Here is a 21,765-nt window from a genome sequence, read left to right as displayed (position 1 = left end):
GACAGCAACTTGTCTGTTCCCCTTCCCCCAATTCCCCAGCACTGTTCCCATCCCCCCAATTCCCCAATAAAATCTTTAAAAAATAAAAATTATTACAGTAAAAGACACATTGCCGTTAATCCCCCTCAAAATACTTCCCGTCGCTTTGAACACATCCCATCGTTCTTGCTACTTTCTGAAGCAGTTCTGGAATTCCTCTTTCATGAGTGTCTTTAGTTGCACTGTCATGGCTGCCTCGATGTCCTGAATCATTTTGACTTTGGGGAAGAGCCAGAAGTCACACGGTACCAGATCTGGTGAATAAGGTGGATGAGGACACAGCATAATGTTTTAATTTGACAGAAATTGCCATATACCAGAAACGATGTGTGACACGGAGCCTTTCTGTTTTGATCACAAAATACAGTGAATGCTGCTGCCGAGCGCCATCCAACAGAAAGGCAAGGATCTTTAATATGGGAAGCAGTGCGTCGAACCTTAGCAATAGTGTGTGACAAATTTTAATTCGTTCGGTGCAGTTGGGTGTGAGCTATGGTTGAGAGAAGGTGTGTTTTAAAGTGCTGTAAATCATCCTCCATCATGACAACACTCCATGTCACACATCTCTTCTGGTGCATGGTATTTTCTGTCACATAAAAACATTACGGTGTGTCCTCTTCTACCTTATTCACTGGCTCTGGTACTGTGTGACTTCTGGCTCTTCCCCAAAGTCAAAATGATTCAGAACATTGAGGCAGCCATGACTGTGCAACTAAAGACACTCACGAAAGAGGACTTCCAGAACTGCTTCAGAAAGTGGCAAGAATGGTGAAATAAGTGTGTTCGAAGTGTGTGTGTGTGGGTATTTTAGGGGAATTAGTGGCAATGTGTCTTTTACTGTAATAAATTTTGTTTAAGCCTCCACTGTATTATTTGATCACATCGTATTTATTACTGCAGCATAGATTAGCTTATCCTAATTAACACATCTCCCAAATATACATGTAGGGTGACTAACTAACTGTCCAGTTTGCCCAGGATTGAGTAAAACTGGGGAAATCCTGAGCAAATGGGGACAAGTTTGTTATCCTAATACATACTTCTCCACCTATCCAAATCCTACTAATTTGTTTCTCAGTAACATACTGTCACAGACTCCATGCACACAAAAACCAGGCCCTTTCAACCTGTTACTTACTAAATTTGGAAGGACCTTATATATAGATTGAATAGATCAATTATTTTTGCTGCTTGAGCATAGAATTTTTTTTTTCCACCTGAACATTGTAGACTCTGAGGAGTTTACCTGCTTTGGCATTTTTGTTTGTTTGTTTTTGAAATTTGGTTGTTATCCTCATATTGTTTTTTTGTAAGCCCAAGTGTAAAATATTTACACATAAATACAAAATGTGTAGGCTAACTTCTTAGAGGGAAAAATTAGGTTCTTATTGCTGTCTTGCTGTCTATCCTATTTGTTATCTAAAATGTGGTATAGAACTCACTCTTATGCCATGCTATTGTAAATAGGATCTGCATAGCATTCATTGTTGTAATGTGGGTAGGTTTGGTTTCGAGTTCATGAAGCAATAAGTCTGAGAAGAAGAGTCTAAAGGAGGTGACCATATTTATGACTCAAGATGTCTGTCACATTAAATGTCTTTCATTTTTTCCTACGTGAGTCATATGTATACAGACTTTTCCATAGTTAACTACACTTTTCTCTTCTAGACTGTTAGTTTGTGCTGAATGTAGTCAGCCTTGTTCAGAATTATATATTTTGAATAGAAGTTTAACTGACTTCCATATTTGATGCCAAATAATAACTTGTTATGCTCAACTTTGCATATATCGTAAGTATTAATATAGAGAGCCTTGATGCTACAGCAATTAATATGGATTTAATAAGACATTTCTTTCTCAGGTTAGGAAGGAAATTTTATGTCTGGTAATTAGTAACATGACTGTCAGATACATGTAGTTGTGATACTAGTTTGATATTTGTTCAACTGTTAAACAGTAACTCCCCATTTTTTCTTCCTCCTCTAGCCTCAGGCAACCACTATTCTATGTTTTTCCCCTATGAATTTGACTATTCCAAGCACCTCATTTGAGTGGAATTATATAATATTTGTCCTTTTGTGTCTGCCTTACTTTGCTTAGCATGTTTTGAAGGTTCATCCATATTGTAGCATATATCAGAATTTCATTTTTTCCAAAGGTGAGTAATATTACATTGTATGCATATACCACATTTTGTTTATCCATTCATCTATTTTTTTTTTTTAAAGATTTTATTGGGAAATTGGCGAAGGGGAACAGCCAAGTTGTTGTCATTAAACCTTAGTTGTGTAGGGTGCAGCTAGCTCAGCTCCAAGTCCAGTCGCCATCTGGCCGCTTGATGGCAGCTCATGGCCTATCAACTCAAGGTGCCGTGTTCAATCTTAGTTGCGGGTGGTCGTAGCCCACATCTCATGCAGGAGTCGAACTGGCAACTGTGTGTTGTTAGGAGCACATGCTCTCACTATCTGAGCCATCCTGCTACCTGTTGGTAGCTGGACAGTGTCACTGGCCCACGTGGGAATTAAACTGGCGGCCCTGTTGCTCAGAGCTCACGCTCTTAACCAACTGAGCCACTTAGCCGGCCCCTATCCATTCACCTGTTAATGGACATTTGGGTTATTTCTACCTTTCGGGTATTGTGAATAATGTTGCTATAGATACTGGTGTACAAATATCTGTCAAAGTCTCTGCTTTCAATTCTCAGCCAGCCTGCATTGTGGTTTTAATTTGCATTGCCCTAGTGGCTAATGATGTTGAACATCTTTTCAGGTGCTTATTGGCCATTTGTATATTTTTGGAGAAATATGTATTCATATCCTTTGCCCATTTTTATTTATTTATTTATTTTTTTTAGCTGAGCCATCCTGCTACCTGTTGGCAGCTCAGCTGCTGCTCAGCTCGGGCTGGACTCGAACCGCTGTTGCTCAGAGCTCAAACTCTTGAGCGAGCTCTTAACCAACAGCCATCCTTTGCCCATTTTTAAAAATTGGGTTATTCATCTTTCTATTGTTGAATTATAAGACTTTATCATATGTTCTGGATATCAGACCCTTTCCAGACATATGATTTCTAGATATTGTCTTCCATTCTGTGGTTTGTGTTTTCACTGTATTGGTAGTTTCCTTTGGCATACAAAGTTTTTAGTTTTTATGAAGTCCAATTTATCTATGTTTTTGATTTTTTATGCTTTTGGTGTCATAACTAAGAAACTGTTGCCTAATCCAGGGTCATGTACATTTTTACTTATGTATCTTTCTAAGAGTTTTATAGTTTTAGCTCCTAAATTTATATCTTTGACCTATTTTGAATTAATTTTTGTGTATGATGTGAAGTACAGGTCCAGAGTCATTCTATTGCATGGGAATATCTAGTTGTCTCAGCACCATTTGTTGAAAAGGCTATTCTTCCCCCATTGAATGGCCTTGGTACCCGTCTCAAAAATCAATTGACCTTAAATGTATGGATTTATTTCTGGCCTTTCAATTGGATTTCATCAGTCTGTATGTTTCTGTACTATTACCATACTCTCTTGATTACTATAACTTTGTAGTAAGTTTTAAAATTGTGAAGTGTGAGTCCTTCAACTTTGTTCTTTTTAAAAAATGCTTTGCCTATTCTTTGTCTCTTGCAATTCTATATGAATTTTAGGAGTGTCTTGTCCATTTCTGGAAAAAGGCAGTTGGAACTTTGATAGGGATTGCATTTAATCTTTAGATCAATTTGGGGAGTATTGCTATCTCTGAGCAACTTTTCAAGACAGATTCTTACACCCCCATCCCAGATTATGATTCACAATTCTTAATTTCTGGAGATGTGTACTGTTTCTTTCATCCCTCAGCCTTTCTATCAGGAACAGGAGATGTTTGATTCTATCCACTATGAAACCAGACTTTGAGTTGAGTGCATGGTAGGTTTTCTCTGCATTCTTCTCCTTCGAGTCTGCCCTCAAGTTTTGAGTCTGCCCTCAAGTTATTCTCCCAGTCTACAGCCTGGAGGGTGTGGTAACACAGGAACCTGAAAACCACCATCATGATTGGCAACTTTGGAATTTTTTGTTTGTTTGTTTGTTTTTTTAAAATCTGATTTCTTATTTACTGGTTCAGTATGGTATCTTTTGAGGTATTTGTTTTTGCTATTGAGTGAATAATTGAACCATGTTATCTATATGTTTAGTAGATGTTTTTAATTTGATTATAATTGTTTGGGTTGTCTAGAGCAGTATTTGTCAAGGCGAATTGCCTGAATACTTATTAAAACAAAGACCATGGAGCCCTACCACAGACCTTCTGAACTAGATGCTCCATGCTGGGACCCAGGAATCATTTTAAGTATATTCTCTCGGTAATTATTAATCTGATATTCACTTTGAAATACTGAGTGTATTTCAGGGCTGCAGTTTGTTGATTGCTGACTCACCTGACTCTTCATTTGACAATAAGATGGGTGGGATTTAGTGTGCTATAGTCTGTTTGTCTTTGAAATATTTTTCTCTGGGTTTATAGTGCAGAATTTATACTGCATTGCTGCTACTGTGTAGCTCTATGTTTTTGAAAGTTGGGGATGGGGGCTTCGATTAAATGAAAATCACTGAATCTGTCTGTGTCATTGGTTAGCTAAATAAATAGCCTTTTGTGCCCTGACAGCGGTAGACTTTTTCTGGTTTAGGTTTTCCACATGGCTTATCATCAACTGTGACAATTTGTCGTGTATAATCAGCATCACTTTAGTCTCATGAGAATAGTCACTCCTTTAATCAGCTGCTTTTTTTTAATCTCGTGTTGTGAGACACATAGTAAACAAGACATTATTGTCATTTACTTTGTGTCATGGTGGTGGTATTGGTGGCAGTGTCATTGGGTATGTGGGTGTGTATATGTTTTAGGTATATAGATTTCCCAAAAAGAGGAAGATGGCAGATAAGACATTCATGTATTCCTTATTTTTCACCACTCATCAAAAATTGTAATCACATGTTCTGGAATTCAGTAATAATTTTACTTACTAGATAATCTACTTTTTAATCATGTTTCTGGGTGATTTATTTGAGCCTAGGCAAGTCATTTAAAATCTCCAAGTCCCATATTCTTCATATAATGAGGAGGATGGACTAGACAGCCTTTACTTTATAGACCTTTCCAAATTTAAAATTCTATGATTCAGACATTCATTGATTAAAACTCTCATAAGCATGGAGATAACAGTTGAGGTCTTTTTTTTGTAATTACCCATTCTCAATATTCTCCATCACAATTCCATCACCATAAATGCTCTAGTTACTGTTCTATGTACATGGATGGTCTGTACTCTTATTTTCTTATGTAAAATTAATTCTTATTTAATTTCTTTTAACTTGTCATTTGAGCTTTCCTCAAAATATACTGATGACATTTTTTTTATTCTGCTGAATTTGTGTATAACTTTTATTGTCTTTTTTTTAAAAGTTTTTTATTGGGGAATTGGGGGAGGGGACCAGCCAAGTGTTTGTTCTTTAGTCTTTGTTGTGGAGGGTGCAGTCGCCATCTGGCTGGCAGACAGCAGCTCGTGACCTCTAAGCTCCAGGTGCTGTGTTCAATCTTAGTTGCGGGTGGGCATAGCCGCCATCCCATGTGGGAGTCGAACCAGCCTTGTTGTTAGGAGCTCACGCTCTGTCCACTGAGCCATCCGGGCAGCAGCTCAGCTCAAGGTGCCGAGCTCTGTCTTAGTTGCGGGTGGGCACAGCCCTCCATTGAACAGGCAGTCTTGTTGTTACATCAGCTGAGCCATCCTGCTACCTTTTGGCAGCTCAGCGACAGCTCAGCTCGGGCACAGCATCACTGGCTCATGTGGGAATTGAACCGGAGGCCCTGTTGCTCAGAGCTTGCGTTCTTTTTTTTTTTTTTTTAAGATTTTATTGGGGAATTGGGGGAGGGGAACAGCGCTGGGGAATCGGGGGAAGGGAAACAGACAAGTTGCTGTCATTTTGTTCTTCAGTCTAGTTGTGGAGGGGAACAGACAAGTTGCTGTTGTTTTGTTCTTCAGTCTAGTTGTGGAGGATGTTGCTTCACTGGCCCAAGCTGGCACCATCATTGCGCTCTTCCTGGGCAAGGCAGATCAGTCGCCAGCCTCTGGACGGCTGCTCACGGCGGCTGCTGGCCGCTCTTGCTACACATGGTAGCTACACACGGTAGCTTATGGCAGCCCACTGCAGCAGGGGACTGCAGCCTACGCCGTTACTGGCGACCCACGGCAGCCCAGTTCCAGGTTGAGCTGTTGTTCAGCATCTTAGCTGTAGAGGGCAGTGTCACTGGCCCTCATATGTGGGACCGAACCGGGGTCCTCTGGCATCCCAAGCCAGTTCTTAACCAACGCGCCACTTGGCCGGCCCGGAGTTGCACTCTTAAGCCAACTCTTAACCAGCTGAGCCACTTGGCCAGCCCTACTGTCTTTTTTTTTAAGTGTCCTTTCTCCACAGCAGGGTTGTCATCTCTACATGTATTTCTATACATTATAATCCTTTGAATCTTCGTGACAGTGATAGTTGTCACTATCAAGTATCTCAAATGTTTGTAATCTGGTTAGAATAATGATAATAAACTATATAATCATTGAACAATATAAGATAGTACATGTTTAAGTGTTAAACTATGTGGCACAGACTAAGTGATATAAATGTTCAAATGTCAGTGATATAGAAGTAATTTGAGAAGATATTATGGAGAAATAGAGAGACTTAAATTGGTCCTTGTAGTGTGGACAGAATTTGAATAATCAGGAAAAGGAAGGGCAGTCTAGGTTAGGTAGAAATGTAGCATAATATGTCTTTTTTGTTAGTGAAGAAGTTGGCAGTGAATTCATATTGGGTAGAAACAGAAATGAATTTTAAGAATTCCTTACCATGTATAATTTAATGTGGCTTATAATAATATTTAATGGAAAATCTAAATAAATAAAATAAATAAAAATATTCTAATAAATCAGAATAGGGAAACAATACAATTCTATAATGGGATAATAGATCACAGATACGCAGTCGATAAGGTCCTGTACTAGCATGGAGCAGTGAATTTGGATCCGAGGCAAAGCCACAAAAAATAGTGGAGGTATGCTTATTTCTAGGAAGCCGTACTATTTTTTCTTTTTTTTTTTAAGCTGAGCCATCCTGCCACCTGTTGGCAGCTCAGCAGCTGCTCAGCTTGGGCTGGGCATCGAACTGCTGTTGCTCAGAGCTCGCAGTCTTGCGCGAGCTCTTAACCAACTGAGCCACTCGGCTGGCCCTTCTACTGAGCATTTTTGATGTGGTGGGACTTAACTTATTTATCTCATTACCCTTGACAACATCTCTTTGTGGTATTCTTTTCCCATTTTACATAAGAGGAAAGGCTCAAGAAGATTATTTTTCTTGCTCAAGGTCACATGTAGTGATGAGCTGGAATGCTTGACCCCAAAGCTTATCTTACACTTTACTGAGCTTCCTTCCAGGAAGCCAGAAGGGAGAAAGATAATTTCATTGAAAGAAATTAGATTGACTTTAAATTAATTTACCAGTGTGTGTTTGCCTTGTTTTAATGTCACAATACATTCTAGGGGTAACTTTACATAGTATAGACATATTAATCAGTGCTGTTGAAGAACTATTGAAAACTATAAATTACATCTAAAGGGAAAACCTGTAATTAATAAACAGTACTTGAGATTTATTAAAAGTCTATCTGTAAGTGAAATAAGCAAGTCTCCAAAACAGAAATAGTGTATGATTCCACTTATATAAAGTACTTAGAGTCATCCAAATCATAGAGACAGAAAATAGAGTGGGGCTGGAGATGAAGGAGGGAATGAGGGTTAGTTTAGTGTTTAATGGGTACAGTGTTTCAGTTTTACAAGCTGAAGAGTTCTGGAAATGGATGGTGGTGCTGGTACCACAATATTTAATGTATTTAGTACTACTGAACTATACACTTTATTTTATTTTATTATTTTTTAAAGATTTTATTGGGGAATTGGGAGAGGGGAACAGCATTGTGTAATCGGGGAAGGGGAACAGACAAGTTGCTGTCCTTATTTGTTCTTCAGTCTAGTTGTGGAGGACATTGCTTCACTGGCCCATGTTGGTATTATCATTGCGCTCTTCCTGGGTGAGGCAGATCGGTCTCCGGCCTCTGAACGGCTGCTCACGGCAGCTCTTGGCAGCTCATTCCGGCAGCCAGACGCTCACGCTGGCTGCTGGCCACACACGGCAGCTTACGGCAGCCAACTATACACTTTAAAATGGTAAAGATGGTAAATTTTATGTTATGTATATTTTAACCACAATGAAAAATATTGAGAAGAAAAAGCGTATCTGTAAAGGTAGACTTTTATGCTTTATGAGAATTTATAAAGATTACCTTCTTCCCAGGATATGTTATCTTCCAATTTTGTATAATGGATTGTATCTGTTACATGTAATGTTTTAAAGTTTTCATGTATGTAGTTTCATTTAAGGTATTTATGTAGTAAGGAATGGTAAGCGAAACGTCTAGTTAGGCAAAATATATGTTAATCAAGACATTGAGCGGGGATCCTTTGTGTTGCACTTCAACTAGAAATACCCAAGGAATTTTATATTTTCCACCAAAAATTCTTTTAAGGGTCTGAGTTTTATTTTGGTTGCTCTCAGCTCAGATGGAACGTGTTTTATGTGGCTTAAATGGAAATTATTTTTGTCAATTTTAAAAGTTGAAAACTACCAGAAAATCTGTAAGGTACAGAAATTTTAACCTTTTATTTTTCAAAGGTATTTTAAGGACCCAGAGATGCTATAATAATCAATTTCTTGGCCTAAATTAATAAGCTTATCTTTGAATTCAGAATTCTTTGCTTGCAAAAGTAAGACATAAATGACTGACCCCTCTCTTCGTAAAACTTGTGAGTGGTAGAAAAGGGTGATGTGAACAATTGAAAAAGTACTTGAGATGTATCCATAAATACATTCTGAATGGGAGGTGTGAGGGGTGTCATATTTGGATTCAGGTTTTTAGATGAAATGATGAAGTTCTGTTCTAAATATTGGAGGCAGGAGAAATTAGTAAATTATCAAATACCTGGTCTAATTTCCCCCTTCAGACTCATCTCCTTCATTCTTCATTCTGTGCTAGAGACCAAGACCTTCCTTTTCTTCTTACTGTATAAGACTCTCTTGTGCCCCCAGTACTTTTGGTATATTCATAGTTTTCTTAGTTGGAGGATATAAATCTTTTGATGATAATAGGCCTTCTGTTGGGCTACGGTTCGCATGAAGATATGAAGTTAAGGGACCACAAAGGTCAATATCAAAAGACATTATCACTGACTTAGACAACCTTTCAGGTTTCCTTTTCTATCCTGGCAAAAATGTTTCTGAGCTATTTCCTTTCTATCCGCCCAATCAGAAGATGAGGAGAACACAGCCTGCATTAATGGTTTTGTATTCAGAATGACCTGAGTTCCAATCACTGGCTCTCCACAAGTGTTATAACCTGCCCAAGCCTCAGCTTTATCATCTGTAGATATCTCCCAGCCCCCAAGCCTTTATTCAGATATTATTTTCTGACTTACAGTTAAAATACTACCTACATTCTAATAGCATCTCTCTCCCTCTTTCAATGGTAACCTTTTCGTTGGTTTCAGGAGTTCAACAAGATGTAGCTTCACCATCTCTGGATCAAGAAGTTCTATTAAAAGTTAAAACTGAGATTGAAGAAGAGCTAAAATCCTTGGACAAAGAAATTTCTGAAGGTCTGTTCATTTTTATTTTTCTAGTTAATTAGTAGATTCTTTTTGGTGTGATTTACTGTTGGTTTAATTTTTTTTTTTTTTATAGTAAAGTGTTCTCAACATTACACAACTTCATTTAGGATTGTAGGGGTGAAACTAGAAGGTATCCTTTTTCTTTCCTGAGGGATGTTTCTGTTTCCCAGCTGCACCCAACCAACAGCCTTTTCTGGCATTAAGTGATAGGCTAAACAGTCATGTTAAGGTACTTCCCATTTAACGTGTATGATTTGTATTTGATACCTTTATAATTAGTAACAACATTAATGGGAAAAATGTAAGTAAACTGCTTTCATTTTTGCATGCATATATGCTATAGATAGTTGTAATAGTAATGTACCTGTAATTTTATAGCCACATATTTTGTACTTAACATTACATTATAAACTTTCACAATAGTTATCCTTCTACTAACTATATGCAATTCCATATATTGAATGACTATTTATTCAGTCATTCCCTTATTATTGAGGGGAGCATTTAGGTTATTTCTTGTTTTGCCTTCCATAAATCAAGATGCATTGAATGAACATGTTGCCCAATGATTTCTTTAATAGCTTTATTGAGATATATTTCACATTCCATAAAATTTACCTATTCAAAGTGTACAGATCAGGGGTTTTAGTATATTCACAGAATTGTGCAACCATCACCACAATCTAAATTTAGAACATTTTTAACATCTCCCAAAGAAACACTACAAACATTAGCAGGCACTTCCCGTATCCACTCCCACCAGCCCCTGCCTTCACCCTGACCCAGGGCAACTACTAATTAGCCTTTTGTCTCGATGCATTTGTCTATTATGAACATACGCATAACTGGAATCCTACACTACGTGGTCTTTTATGACTGGCTTAGCATAGTGTTTTCAAGGGTCACCCGTGTGGTAGCATGTGTCAGTGCTTCATTCCTTTTCATGGTAGAATAATACTCCATTGTGTGGGGAGACCACCTTCTGTTTATCCACTCATCAGTTGGTGTACATTTAGCTTGTTTCTACTTTTTGGCTATTGTGTATAATGTTGCTGTGAATATTCTTGTACATGTTTTTGTGTGGATATATATTGCCCAATAATTTTTAACAAGAAAAATTATAAAATCATGTTTATAAATCAGTTACCTGTTAGAGAAAGAACAGGAATAGAAATTTACAAATAGTCCAGAAAGCTAATTTTATTCTTCTCTTTTATTTTCCTTTACCAACATTTTTAACTAATTAAAGTTCCAGTTCTATTTTAAGCCTTCGACCATTTCTGGTAGCAGTACTTATACATAGTAAAATCGGCAAATGGCCAAAAGGAGAAAAATGCACCAAAGGCTTAAATGCACTTACCTCACTGAACCCTCATAATGGACACCCTCCATCCAGCTTGCTCAGACAATAAAATATTTGCAACCATTTGCATCTTTCTTGGACGCAAGCACTTTATAAAGAAATAGTATACTTTGTAGGAAATTTGCAGCATTCTAGGAGCAAACCTTAGATTAATGCAATAAATACTTTATGGAAGTTATTGATAACTCTAGGGAGTGGGTACAAGCCTCTTGCTTTACTGGGATTCTATTCCCTGCATCCTGTTTGTACCCTAGAACAACAATGATTCTACCCATTCTTCCTGCAGTTAGAGAATGGCTAAGTCTGTATAACGTGAAGTGAGGAAGCAGATGAGAGGCTAGTAGTTTGAGCTGAGGGGGGAATAGGTTATGACTGATTCTTCTCTGTGCAACTTGCGTACTCTTGTAATATTCATAGCTTTAAATTTTATCCGTGTGCAGGACTATTGAGTTAGAAAGTTTATTTTAAAAAGGAAATGATAGTAATCGACTGACTCATCCTGTAAGGTAGAAGAAACTGATTAAAGTCTGTTTAAGAAGTGCCACATTTATAAAGGTAAAAACAAAATCTTAAAAACAAAATATTAAGAGAGGGATTGGATGCTAGATCTAGGAGTTGCCTCTCATTTATTATTCTTATACTAAATTGGTCTGTAGTGATATACAAAATCTGTGTATTTTAACATTTCAGTTTGGTCTTTTTCTGCTCTTAAAACTACGACTTTCCATAAAAATGTTTCCTTTAAAAAAATCTCTAAATTTAGGACCTATCCAGCTTTGTGTTCCAGGAAAGATTCATATCCCACAGTGATTATCTGACGTTTTTAAGTGGTGCATCACTTAGCTTATTGGTAGTAGGTGTCTTAATCCCTTGAGCTTTTATGGCACAACTTTTGATAGTGTTTACTAAATTAGGTTTTCTTTCCCGGTCTTCAGCCTTCACCAGCACAGGCTTTGACCATCACACCTCTCCAGTGTTCAGCCCTGCTACCCCAGAAAGTTCAGTAGAAGACTGCTTGGCTCATCTTGGAGAGAAAGTGTCACAGGAACTGAAAGAGCCTCTACAGACGGCATTACAAAGGCTCCTGAGCCAGTGAGTTCCCAGTGCTGATTGTGGGGCTGTGCTTGCCTAGGTGGTCTCTGCTTCTCGTGCAGCACTGGGCGGTTAAGGCTGTTTACCAGAATGATGTCACTTTTCTCACTTAACTTTTCTTCGCTTTTTCTTCTTTTGCTTTCCCAAGCATCTGTGTTTTGAGTGATAACTTTTGCATCAAAATCCCTGATTTAACTGTTCCAACAAGGATTTGATCATTTGTATTTTCTTGTTGAGCTCTCAGGTTTCAACAAATACTTTCACTGAGTTGTAAATACAAGCTATTTTATTTGTCCTGACCACTTTTTTTACCATTCTCTCTAGTGGCCAACACAAATATAGTGGCTAGGGTTTATGCATTGTCATGTGGGATTAACATTATATCTGTATTTTAGGTATCCCAGGTGTTGCTAAACTTGGGTTGTACATCTGCCCGTGGAACTACTGCCAATTCTTGTAGTGGGACTGTATCTCCCAGCAATGGTTCTGACTGTTAAAGTGAAAGGCAAGAACTCATAGTGAAAGTATATCAAACAGAACGAGGTCTTTGATTGTAAATCTTAAAAATTCATTCCCTCTAATTCTTTGCTGAGAATCATTAAGGAATTGGCATGAGTTAGAAAAAATACTAGTTTTAATGAAGATTGACAACTATCTAAAACAGTTTGATGACTGTTCTTTCACATAAAAGGGTCAAAATTCAGATGCTAAATTACTGTTGTAGTAAGGTAAATTCCTTACTTTCACCTAGGCAAAGTTCATTTATTAGATGGAAGCAACTGGGTTTAAGGAGAATTCAATTTGTTTTTTCATATTCTGGTGACATGAGCAAATGTAAAAATCCAACTTATACATCAGAGACAGTGAAATGGAAATCACATTTGGATTTTCTTAACCTTATATGTAGAAAAATTTTAAAATAAATGTGAAGAGTATCTTAAAAATAAAGTTTAAAAATAAATATTAGTGTTGAGAAATAAAACCTTTTTTTTAATTAAAGTTGATTGGGGTGACAGTTGTTAGTAAAGTTACATAGGTTTCAAGTGTACAATTCTGTAATACATCATCAATATATCATGTTGTATGTTCTCCACCCAGTCAGTTCTTCTTCCATCACCATATATTTGAGGGAAATAAAACTTAATAGGAAATTGATCTGTATGACAGGGCTTTCAGTCTTCTTGGAGTCTTCAGACCGCTGGGAGGGTGAGGGACAGGGTGAGTGGGTGAGGCTTGTTAGGGCTGCTCTGCTCGCTCTTCCTAACCCAGAACAGCTCTACTTTCACATAGTTTATATACTGATGTTTCATGTAAGAATTGAAGAAATTTACTGTTTTGTCAAAACAGACAAACAAACAAACAACCTGTAAAAGCTGTTGGGACTGGGAGTTAAATAACTGAGACGTATGAGACAAAAAATTCTGTTTCCAATTTTGATACACACTATTTGTAGCTTTGAGCAAACCATTTCACTCTCTATCTCAATTTATCCATCTGTTCATTTTAACTTTACTGGAATATTGATATTATAAGCTCCCTGAAGAACAGTATTATATACCGTATTTGCCGGCGTATAAGACGACTGGGCGTATAAGACGACCCCCTAACATTTCCACTCAAAATACAGAGTTTGTTATATACTCGCCGTATAAGACTACCCCCTCTTCCGCACACCTTCCACACACCAAATAAAAGGTAAAACAATATCAGATTTGATTTCAACATTTATATTTATATTCAAATGCTTATGACATGCAGGAAAACTGTCACAAGGCTGTATGTAATCAAACATATACATAAATCGCGATTCGCGATTTTGCGCTATCATACTGGGTGTGTGCGATTTTGCGAGTGTGGTAAAATCGCATAACAGCAAAATCGCATAACAGCCGAGCATACACCCAGCAGCGCTGCTGATGCCTGAACGGTATGTGGAATGAAGTGGGCGGGCATCGGGAGGCCACTATGGCACGGGGCAAGCACTATGGGCAGTCTATCTGAAGTGTACCTGGCGTATAAGATGACCCCCCACTTGGAGGCATATTTTTCAGGGCCAAAAAATCATCTTATACGCTGGCAAATACGGTAGTTTTTAAAAAAGATTGTTTTAGGAGTCCATCTCATAATGTACAGGAAAAATTGATATCTTCTTACTGCAAATTAAATTATATTTTTAAAAATCTTGTCTTTGATGAATATTTTTGTTATTTTTCTCCAAACCCTGAATATTGATATAATTATTTTTGAAATCGGTACCTCTGGTTGTATATCAAAGTTAGGCCACTGAATACATTTTTTTCAGAAATCTACTTTTTTACTGTTTTAGTATTGCGTTTATTTTCAGTATTTTTCTTCTACTCAAAGATAAATATTTTTATTGTTGAGACACATGTTAAGATGTTTTCTTTACATAATCTACAGGGTATCTGATGTAACTTTCAAATGGCAAATAGCAAAGCCAGAGGTCTTTTATTTTTTAAGGAATATTGAACTCAACATATCAACTCCGTTTTAGCAGTTAAGAGGATATGTTCCATTAGATTTTAGCCAATTTTGAATAAAATATGTGTGATTGATTATTAGAAATCTACTTATAAAGTTAAGTGCTGTTATTAATGCCTTGAAAATAACTATCTGATGATGGACTATAAGTATTATACAGGTTTTTGGCAGTATCTTTTAAGGTGGGAAATACCACCTACTCCTCCAGTTTTGTTAAAGTGGGAATTTAATCTCCATCTCTTCCTGCAGGGGAGTGGGTTCAAAAGGTCTCCCCCTCTCCCTTTTTCTTCTTTGTTCTGTTCAAGTAGCTCATCAGATAAGGGCTGATTTTCCAGCAATTTACTTTTCTGTGTATTATATTTCCTGTGAATGTTCTAATCTGCTGGATTGTTCATGTGCATTTGTGTGTACGTATAATGTTTCCAACCATGTTTCATTCTGAAGGATGCTAAAGTACTTTTAGCCTGATAGACAAACTACCACTAAGGACTACTGTGACCCACAGCAGCAGCAAACAGTTCAGGAAAGGAAGTAAAGGGACTGATAGATGCAAGTAAACTTCAGGGAAAATATAGGTAGGTAGACTGTACAGTATCTGCTGAAGTTCAAGTTTTACAACCACCTAATATTTAGTCCAAGGCTTCTAAAAAAATGCTAACTTTGATAGGAATATGATATCAAGAAGGGAGTACATAACATCTTATTAAAAGGTCATCCCTGGTATCTTAGCATCATTGAAGTATTGATTTTATTTTGACTTGTATAAAAGAACGATACCTGTGTCATCAGAATTATTTTCTGAAATATCTAGACCAGCACTGTCCAACAGATATAATGCAAGTCACATATATGTAACTTAAATTTTTCTAGCAGCCACATAAAAATTTAAATTATGATTTTTAATGTATTCTATTTAACTTATATATTCAAAGTATTATAGTTTTAACATTACTCAATATGAAGACTTACTGAGATATTTTACATTCTCTCTTTCTTACTAAGTCTTTGAAATCTGGTGTCTATATTTCACTTGTAGCACATCACTAGCCACCTCTCAAATGCTCATTAGCCACATGTAGCATCTAGACATTATCATGACATGTGTCAGAATCCTACGTTCAAATAGAGCAGTTTAGCCTTTCGAGCCAAATCTAATTGGGTGTGAATTTCTGCATTGCTGCTCGTCAGCTATGTGGATTTGAGATAGTCTCTTAGCTTTTCTGAGCTTCAGTTTCCTAATATGTAAAATAATAACATGAAATATATAAAATATAAATATATAAAAATATAAAACCGAACAGTAGCCTACCAATAACAGATGGTGGGTAGCTATTACCAATTTTCTATATTCACAGATTGAAGAGATCCACCCCAGAGTGGTCAGAGCAGAAAAAGCCTTTGGAATGGATTTTAAAATAAGACTCTTCTTTTTTACATATACGTTAATAATTTGCCCACAAAGGGAGGGGTAAATTTTATTAAATCTATTGTACAAGCTGTTGATGCCTTCTTATGTTACTTGGTTACCCAGTACTTTTGTTGTTGTTAATTTACACATGAAACCAAGACTTAGAATGTAGTACTTAAAAGTTCCTCAATAAATTAATGAGTGAGCATTACCTTACTCAATGATTTGAGCTTTGGTATGACTAAACTGACACGGAAATAATCAGAAAGGCTTGTCTGTCTGTCCTCCAGGATTTTATGCATAAGATTCCAAGTTAAAAATAGAGCTTTGTTTATTGTCCTTGTTTATTCCAACTCCTTATATCCTCAATTTGAAGTCTTCCAATGACATGTCTCTTTAATTTTAAAATATTTTAGATTTTTCTTGCCTTTTAAAAAAGTTAAAACTGTGCTTTTAATTTTATTGAGATAATTTTTATTTGTTATTATTTGATCCCATATTAATAATCTGAGTGCTTATTTACCTACAACATAGAAATCCTGTTGGATACGTTTCAAGCAATTATAAAAAATGTTTTATTATTTATTATTAACTTGTTATGTAAACTGCTTTCCCAAACTGGTAGCAAGCATCTCAGCCTATAGAGAATGCTTGAAACAAAATGCACATCTCATGCAAAACAATATGTTGATAATTTTTGTTACTTTCACAAAAAGTTCAACAGTAGAATAGTAACTGTGTATTTATTCATCTGGAAATTTAGAATTTTCCTGCTTAGTGACACAGACTTTTAAAAAAAATCTCTGCAGGCCAATGACATATCAGGCATATCGGGAATGTACACTGGAGGCCACAGTTCATGCCAGCGGCTGGAACAAGGTATTAACCAAATTATCTTTTCTCTTATAAGATTTAGTGTGTTAATGATAAAGTACAGGAGGAATTGCTAGCATCATATAAGAGAAAACTGTTAGAGCTCATTTTTAATGCATAAATCCAGTTGTGTTAAGTGCATATTTTTTATTAAAGTGGTTTTTTTGATTAATGCTACAAGGTTCTGCCTGACCCCAAAATATGTGTCCCGCGGTATGCCACTCTTCTTTCCTGCCTGTCTTTAACTTCCCGTCATGTCTTCACTTCTGTGTTAGACATGCCATTTATCTCCAGATGGTTATTTACATGTGAGTATTTTTGGGGGCAAAAGAATAAGGGCTTCATTTGGGAGACAGCTTCCTTTGGTTTTCTTAAATGAATAACAATACCATTTGTGCTTTAGACTTTACAAAGTAGCTCATGTCACATCTCATTCGATCATCACAACTGTCCTTTACAGAAAGCAGATTGGATTTTATTAGCTTTTGTTCTGTTATTTATTTAGTTGGGTCAGGTGAGTATCAGAGAAAAAAGTTAAATGACTTGCCTAGTACCCCTAGTCTGGTAAATATTGGCATTAACACTGGAGCTAAGATCTTCTGATGCCAGCTTCAGTATTTTTTCCGCTGTACCATACTGCTTATCCATTATCTTAGGCTGTGTTAGCAGCTTATCAAGGCGATAATGCAGAGTCTAAAGGAATATGAAGAAGTATGGCCCTTAGTGATAAAGTGCTTGGGGAGAGAAAATTCATAGAATTATTTTCTAAATAGTCACCTTTACTCAGAATGGTTAGACTATGTGATCTTACATATACCTAATTGATGTAAATTATTTTTGCTTACCTTAATACAGGCTTTGGAGAAATTATAGCATAATAATTAGCATCATAAGCTAATTGGACTTGTTTTAAATGTCAGTTTTGCCAAGGACTAGGTGCATGTCTTTGGACAGGTTAATTAAGCTTTCTAAATCTTAATTTTCACACATATGAAATGGCGATGATAACTATCCTTGTAAGTTTTACTAGAATTGATGACATATGGTAAGTGCTTATGTAGCACATTGTTACCATAGTAAGCACTCAGGAAAGCTTGGATGTTATATTACATTTAACACGAGACCTTGTTCCTAAATTAGTCACTATTATGGAGTTTTACTGTGTTACTTAGCTGTAAATAATTTGTTAAAATATGTTTGTTTCATTTGGTTTCTTAGAATGAAAAAAAGCACCTCTCATATGGACATTTGAAATAAATTTAATAAATAAAATGAGCTTGGTTATGATGTATTTCTCAGTACCTCAAATAACAAATATTTAGGTAACTAATATTACCTAATTAGCCGTCTTCACGTTTTATATTCTGTTCCTGTCACTCCTGTCTACTGACCGTTAGAACTAACTCTTGTATGTCTTCCTCCCCCTCATCCTAGGGTTAACTTAAAAAAACCTGAGTAAACCCCAGTCTTCACTCTCTCTTCACACGTCCTTTTTTCCATTCCCTGCTTCCTTTTAGCCCCTCATCAGGACCAAGGGCTAACTGTTGATCTTCAAGGCTGTGGCTTGAATACCTCATATACAATAAATGAGGCATGACAATTAGAATGTTTGTCTATACTATAAAATAGTATATTATATAAAACATGTAAAATTAATATAGGTAAAAATAGTATGAAATATATTACTTGCTCTGCTTAATCCAATATTACTCCCCTTCTGAATCTTTTAGGGCTGAAAAGAACCTGGCTCTTATGGTAGGCAATTGAAATATGCCACACTGCCCCCCAGCCCCCAACCAGAATCAGATTGGCTAATTTGAAGCAGTTAGTCATATTTTACATTTTACATGACTGTTTGCAAAATTCTGGCATAACATTGTTATGTGAATTATCTGGCAGGTAAATGAGTCTCAAGTGAAACATCCATCAGAGAGAAGAGAAAAAAATATCCACAAAGCATGCCAGGTTAGGGGCAAAATGAATATCAAATCATTGGTTTAGAGATTGTAAAAGCATCTTAGTCAGATACTCTTTAAATATATCAATAAGAAGCAGAGGAAAAAAGCTGGCCACAAACCTATATTAATAGTACTTGTATGATTTTTTTTAAAGTACATGTATTAATGTTGACTACATAGTATATATATATGCTTAGAAAAATAATTGAAATTGTGCCAAAACATTAAATAATACATAGTAGTTATCTCAAAATTGTAGGTAAGTTTTTTTCCCCTCTTATTGGCATTGTGTTTTCCTATGTACTTACTGCTTATAGAAAAAAAAAATGACCACCAAAGAGAAACAGCCAGCTAGACTGTTCATGCTTGCTGTTCATAGTATAATAAATAGACCTTAGAAAAATAATAGCAAAGATAAGTGAATTATTTGCCTTGATTAATTTTAGTGGAATATTAAATCACTAATATTTAAAAATTTTGTGTTATTAAAACTTCAAGCATACACAGAAGCAGAGAATAGTATAACAAAACCCATGCATCCATCATTCATCTTCAACAATTATTAATACAGAGGGTGCCCAAAAAATGTATACACATTTTTTTTTTTTAATTGGGGAATTGGGGGAGGGTCACAGACGAGTTGCTGTCCTTTTTGTTCTTCAGTCTAGTTGTGGAGGACGTCGCTTCACTGGCCCATGTTGGTATTATCATTGCGCTCTTCCTGAGTGAGGCAGATCGGTCGCCGGCCTCTGGACTACTGCTCACAATGGCCCCTGTCTGCTCACACTGGCCACCGACCACCCATGGCAGCCCGCTGCAGCTCTGCTGCAGCCTATGCCATTGCTGGTGACCACGGCAGCCCAGCTCCAGGTGGAGCTATTGTTCACCATCTTAGCCTTAGAGGGTGCAGCGTCACTGGCCCTCATGTGGGATCCGAACTGGGGCCCTGCTGCCCAGAGCTGGCATCCCAAGCCAACTCCTAACCAACGCACCACTCGGCCGGCCCTGTATACACATTTTAAGAAAGGAAAAAGCTGTATTAAAATTGTAATGCTCAATATATACTGATAACAAAAGATGAATACAACTCATGTGTGTGCATTTTTTTGGCACCCTGGTATATGGCAGGTCTTGTTTCATCTATTTCCCCGCCCTCCCCCCGCATTCTTCCCACTATCCCCCTAAATTACTTTGAAGTAGATCCTAGACATTATATCATTTTATTCATAAGCACATTAGTATGTGTTTCCAAGGATAAGGTATCTCTTTGTTAACCAATTGATAATACCATTATTACACATCAAATATTAATTGTAATTCTAATATCATATTATCCACTCACTATTCAAATTTCCCCAGTTGTCTCATAAAGTTATTTTTTAAGCTGATTTGTTTGAATCAAGATCCAAACAAGGCCCATGCATTGCATTTGGTTGATATGTCTCTCAAGTCTTTCCTTTTTCTTTTTTTTTTGTTCTTTTTTATTTTGTAACAGCTTTATTGCAATATAATTCAATACAATTTACCACTTAAAGTACATTGGCTTTTAGAATATTCACAGATTTATGCAACCATCACCACAATCTATTTTTGAAAATTTTCATCACCTCGGAAAGGAACTCCATATCCTCTTACTATCATCCTCGAATTTCCCTATTACCCCCAGCCCTAAGCAACCATTAATATGCTGTCTGTTTCTATTAATTTGACTATTGTGGATATTTTGTATACATTAACTTTAAAAAAAATTAAGTTTATTGGTGTAACATTGGTTAATAACATTGTTTGAGCTTCAAGTGTACAATTTTATACATCATCTGTGTATTGTGTGTTCACCACCCAAAGTCCAGTCTCCTTCCTTTACCATATATTTGACCCTCTTTACCTTCTTTAATCTACCCACAACTCCCTTCCTGTTTGGTAACCACCATATTGTTATCTCTGTCTATGAGATTGTTTTTTTTGTTAGTTTGTGGCTTTCTGTTTTATATCCCACATGAGTGAAGTCATATGGTTCTTTTTCTTTTCTGTCTGACTTATTTAACTTAGCATGATATTCTTAAGATCCATTTATGTTGTTGCAAATGACTGAATAGTATCCCATTGTATACTTATTTATCCAGTCATCCATTGAAGGGCACATGGGTTGTTTCATGTTTTGGCTAATGTGAATAATGCTGCAGTGAACATAGGGATACATATATCTTCGCGAATAAATATTTTCATTTTTTGGGGTAGACACCAAGAAGAGGAATTGCTAGGTCATATGGTAGCTCAATTCTTAATTTTTTGAGGGATGTTCATACTGTTTTCCATAGTGGCTGTATCAATTTACATTCCTACTAGCAGTATATGAGGGTTCCTTTTTCTTTGCATCCTTTGCAACACTTTTTTTTTTTTAAAGATTTTATTGGGGAATTGGGGCGGGGGGACAGTGTTGGGGAATTGGGGAAGGGGACCAGCTAAGTTGTTGTTCTTCAGTCTTTGTTGTGGAGGGTACCAGTCGCCATCTGGCTTCCCGTCGGCAGCTCGTGGCCTCTAAGCTCAAGGTGCTGTGTTCAATCTTAGTTGCAGGTGGGCATAGCCACCATCCCATGTGGGAGTCGATCCAGCAGCCTTGTTGTTAAGAGCACACGCTCTTGGGCCGGCTGAGTGGCACGTTGGTTAAGAGCTGGTTTGGGATATTAGCTCTGAGCAGCAGGGCCCCGGTTCAGATCCCACATGAGGGCCAGTGACACTGCCCTCTACAGCTAAGATGGTGAACAACAGCTCAACCTGGAGCTGGG

The 21,765-nt window shown here is 36.9% G+C and overlaps 1 protein-coding gene across 8 annotated transcripts in view; it reads left to right on the top strand.

Moving 5' to 3' along the window:
- Nucleotides 1-21,765, top strand: part of BCL2L13 (BCL2 like 13) — a 90,524-nt gene that overhangs the window by 20,171 nt on the left and 48,588 nt on the right. For 4 of the 8 annotated variants that reach the window (XM_019629978.1, XM_019629976.1, XM_019629977.1 and 1 more), the window contains exons 3-5: nt 9,664-9,771; nt 12,082-12,238; nt 16,958-17,027. The exons of 1 other annotated variant lie outside the window; for it this stretch is intronic. In XM_019629978.1, the coding sequence (XP_019485523.1) occupies nt 9,664-9,771; nt 12,082-12,238; nt 16,958-17,027 (335 nt within the window). Of the gene's footprint in view, nt 1-9,663; nt 9,772-12,081; nt 12,239-15,184; nt 15,309-16,957; nt 17,028-21,765 lie in introns of those variants that run through there. 3 more of the 8 variants (XM_019629984.1, XM_019629983.1, XM_019629979.1) reach the window with 3 other exon arrangements.

This window comes from Hipposideros armiger, unplaced genomic scaffold (genome assembly GCF_001890085.2).
Source record: "Hipposideros armiger isolate ML-2016 unplaced genomic scaffold, ASM189008v1 scaffold_878, whole genome shotgun sequence".
NCBI lineage: Eukaryota > Metazoa > Chordata > Mammalia > Chiroptera > Hipposideridae > Hipposideros > Hipposideros armiger.
The sequence above is the reverse complement of the archived record's forward strand: the minus strand, read 5'-3'. Positions and strand labels throughout refer to the sequence as shown.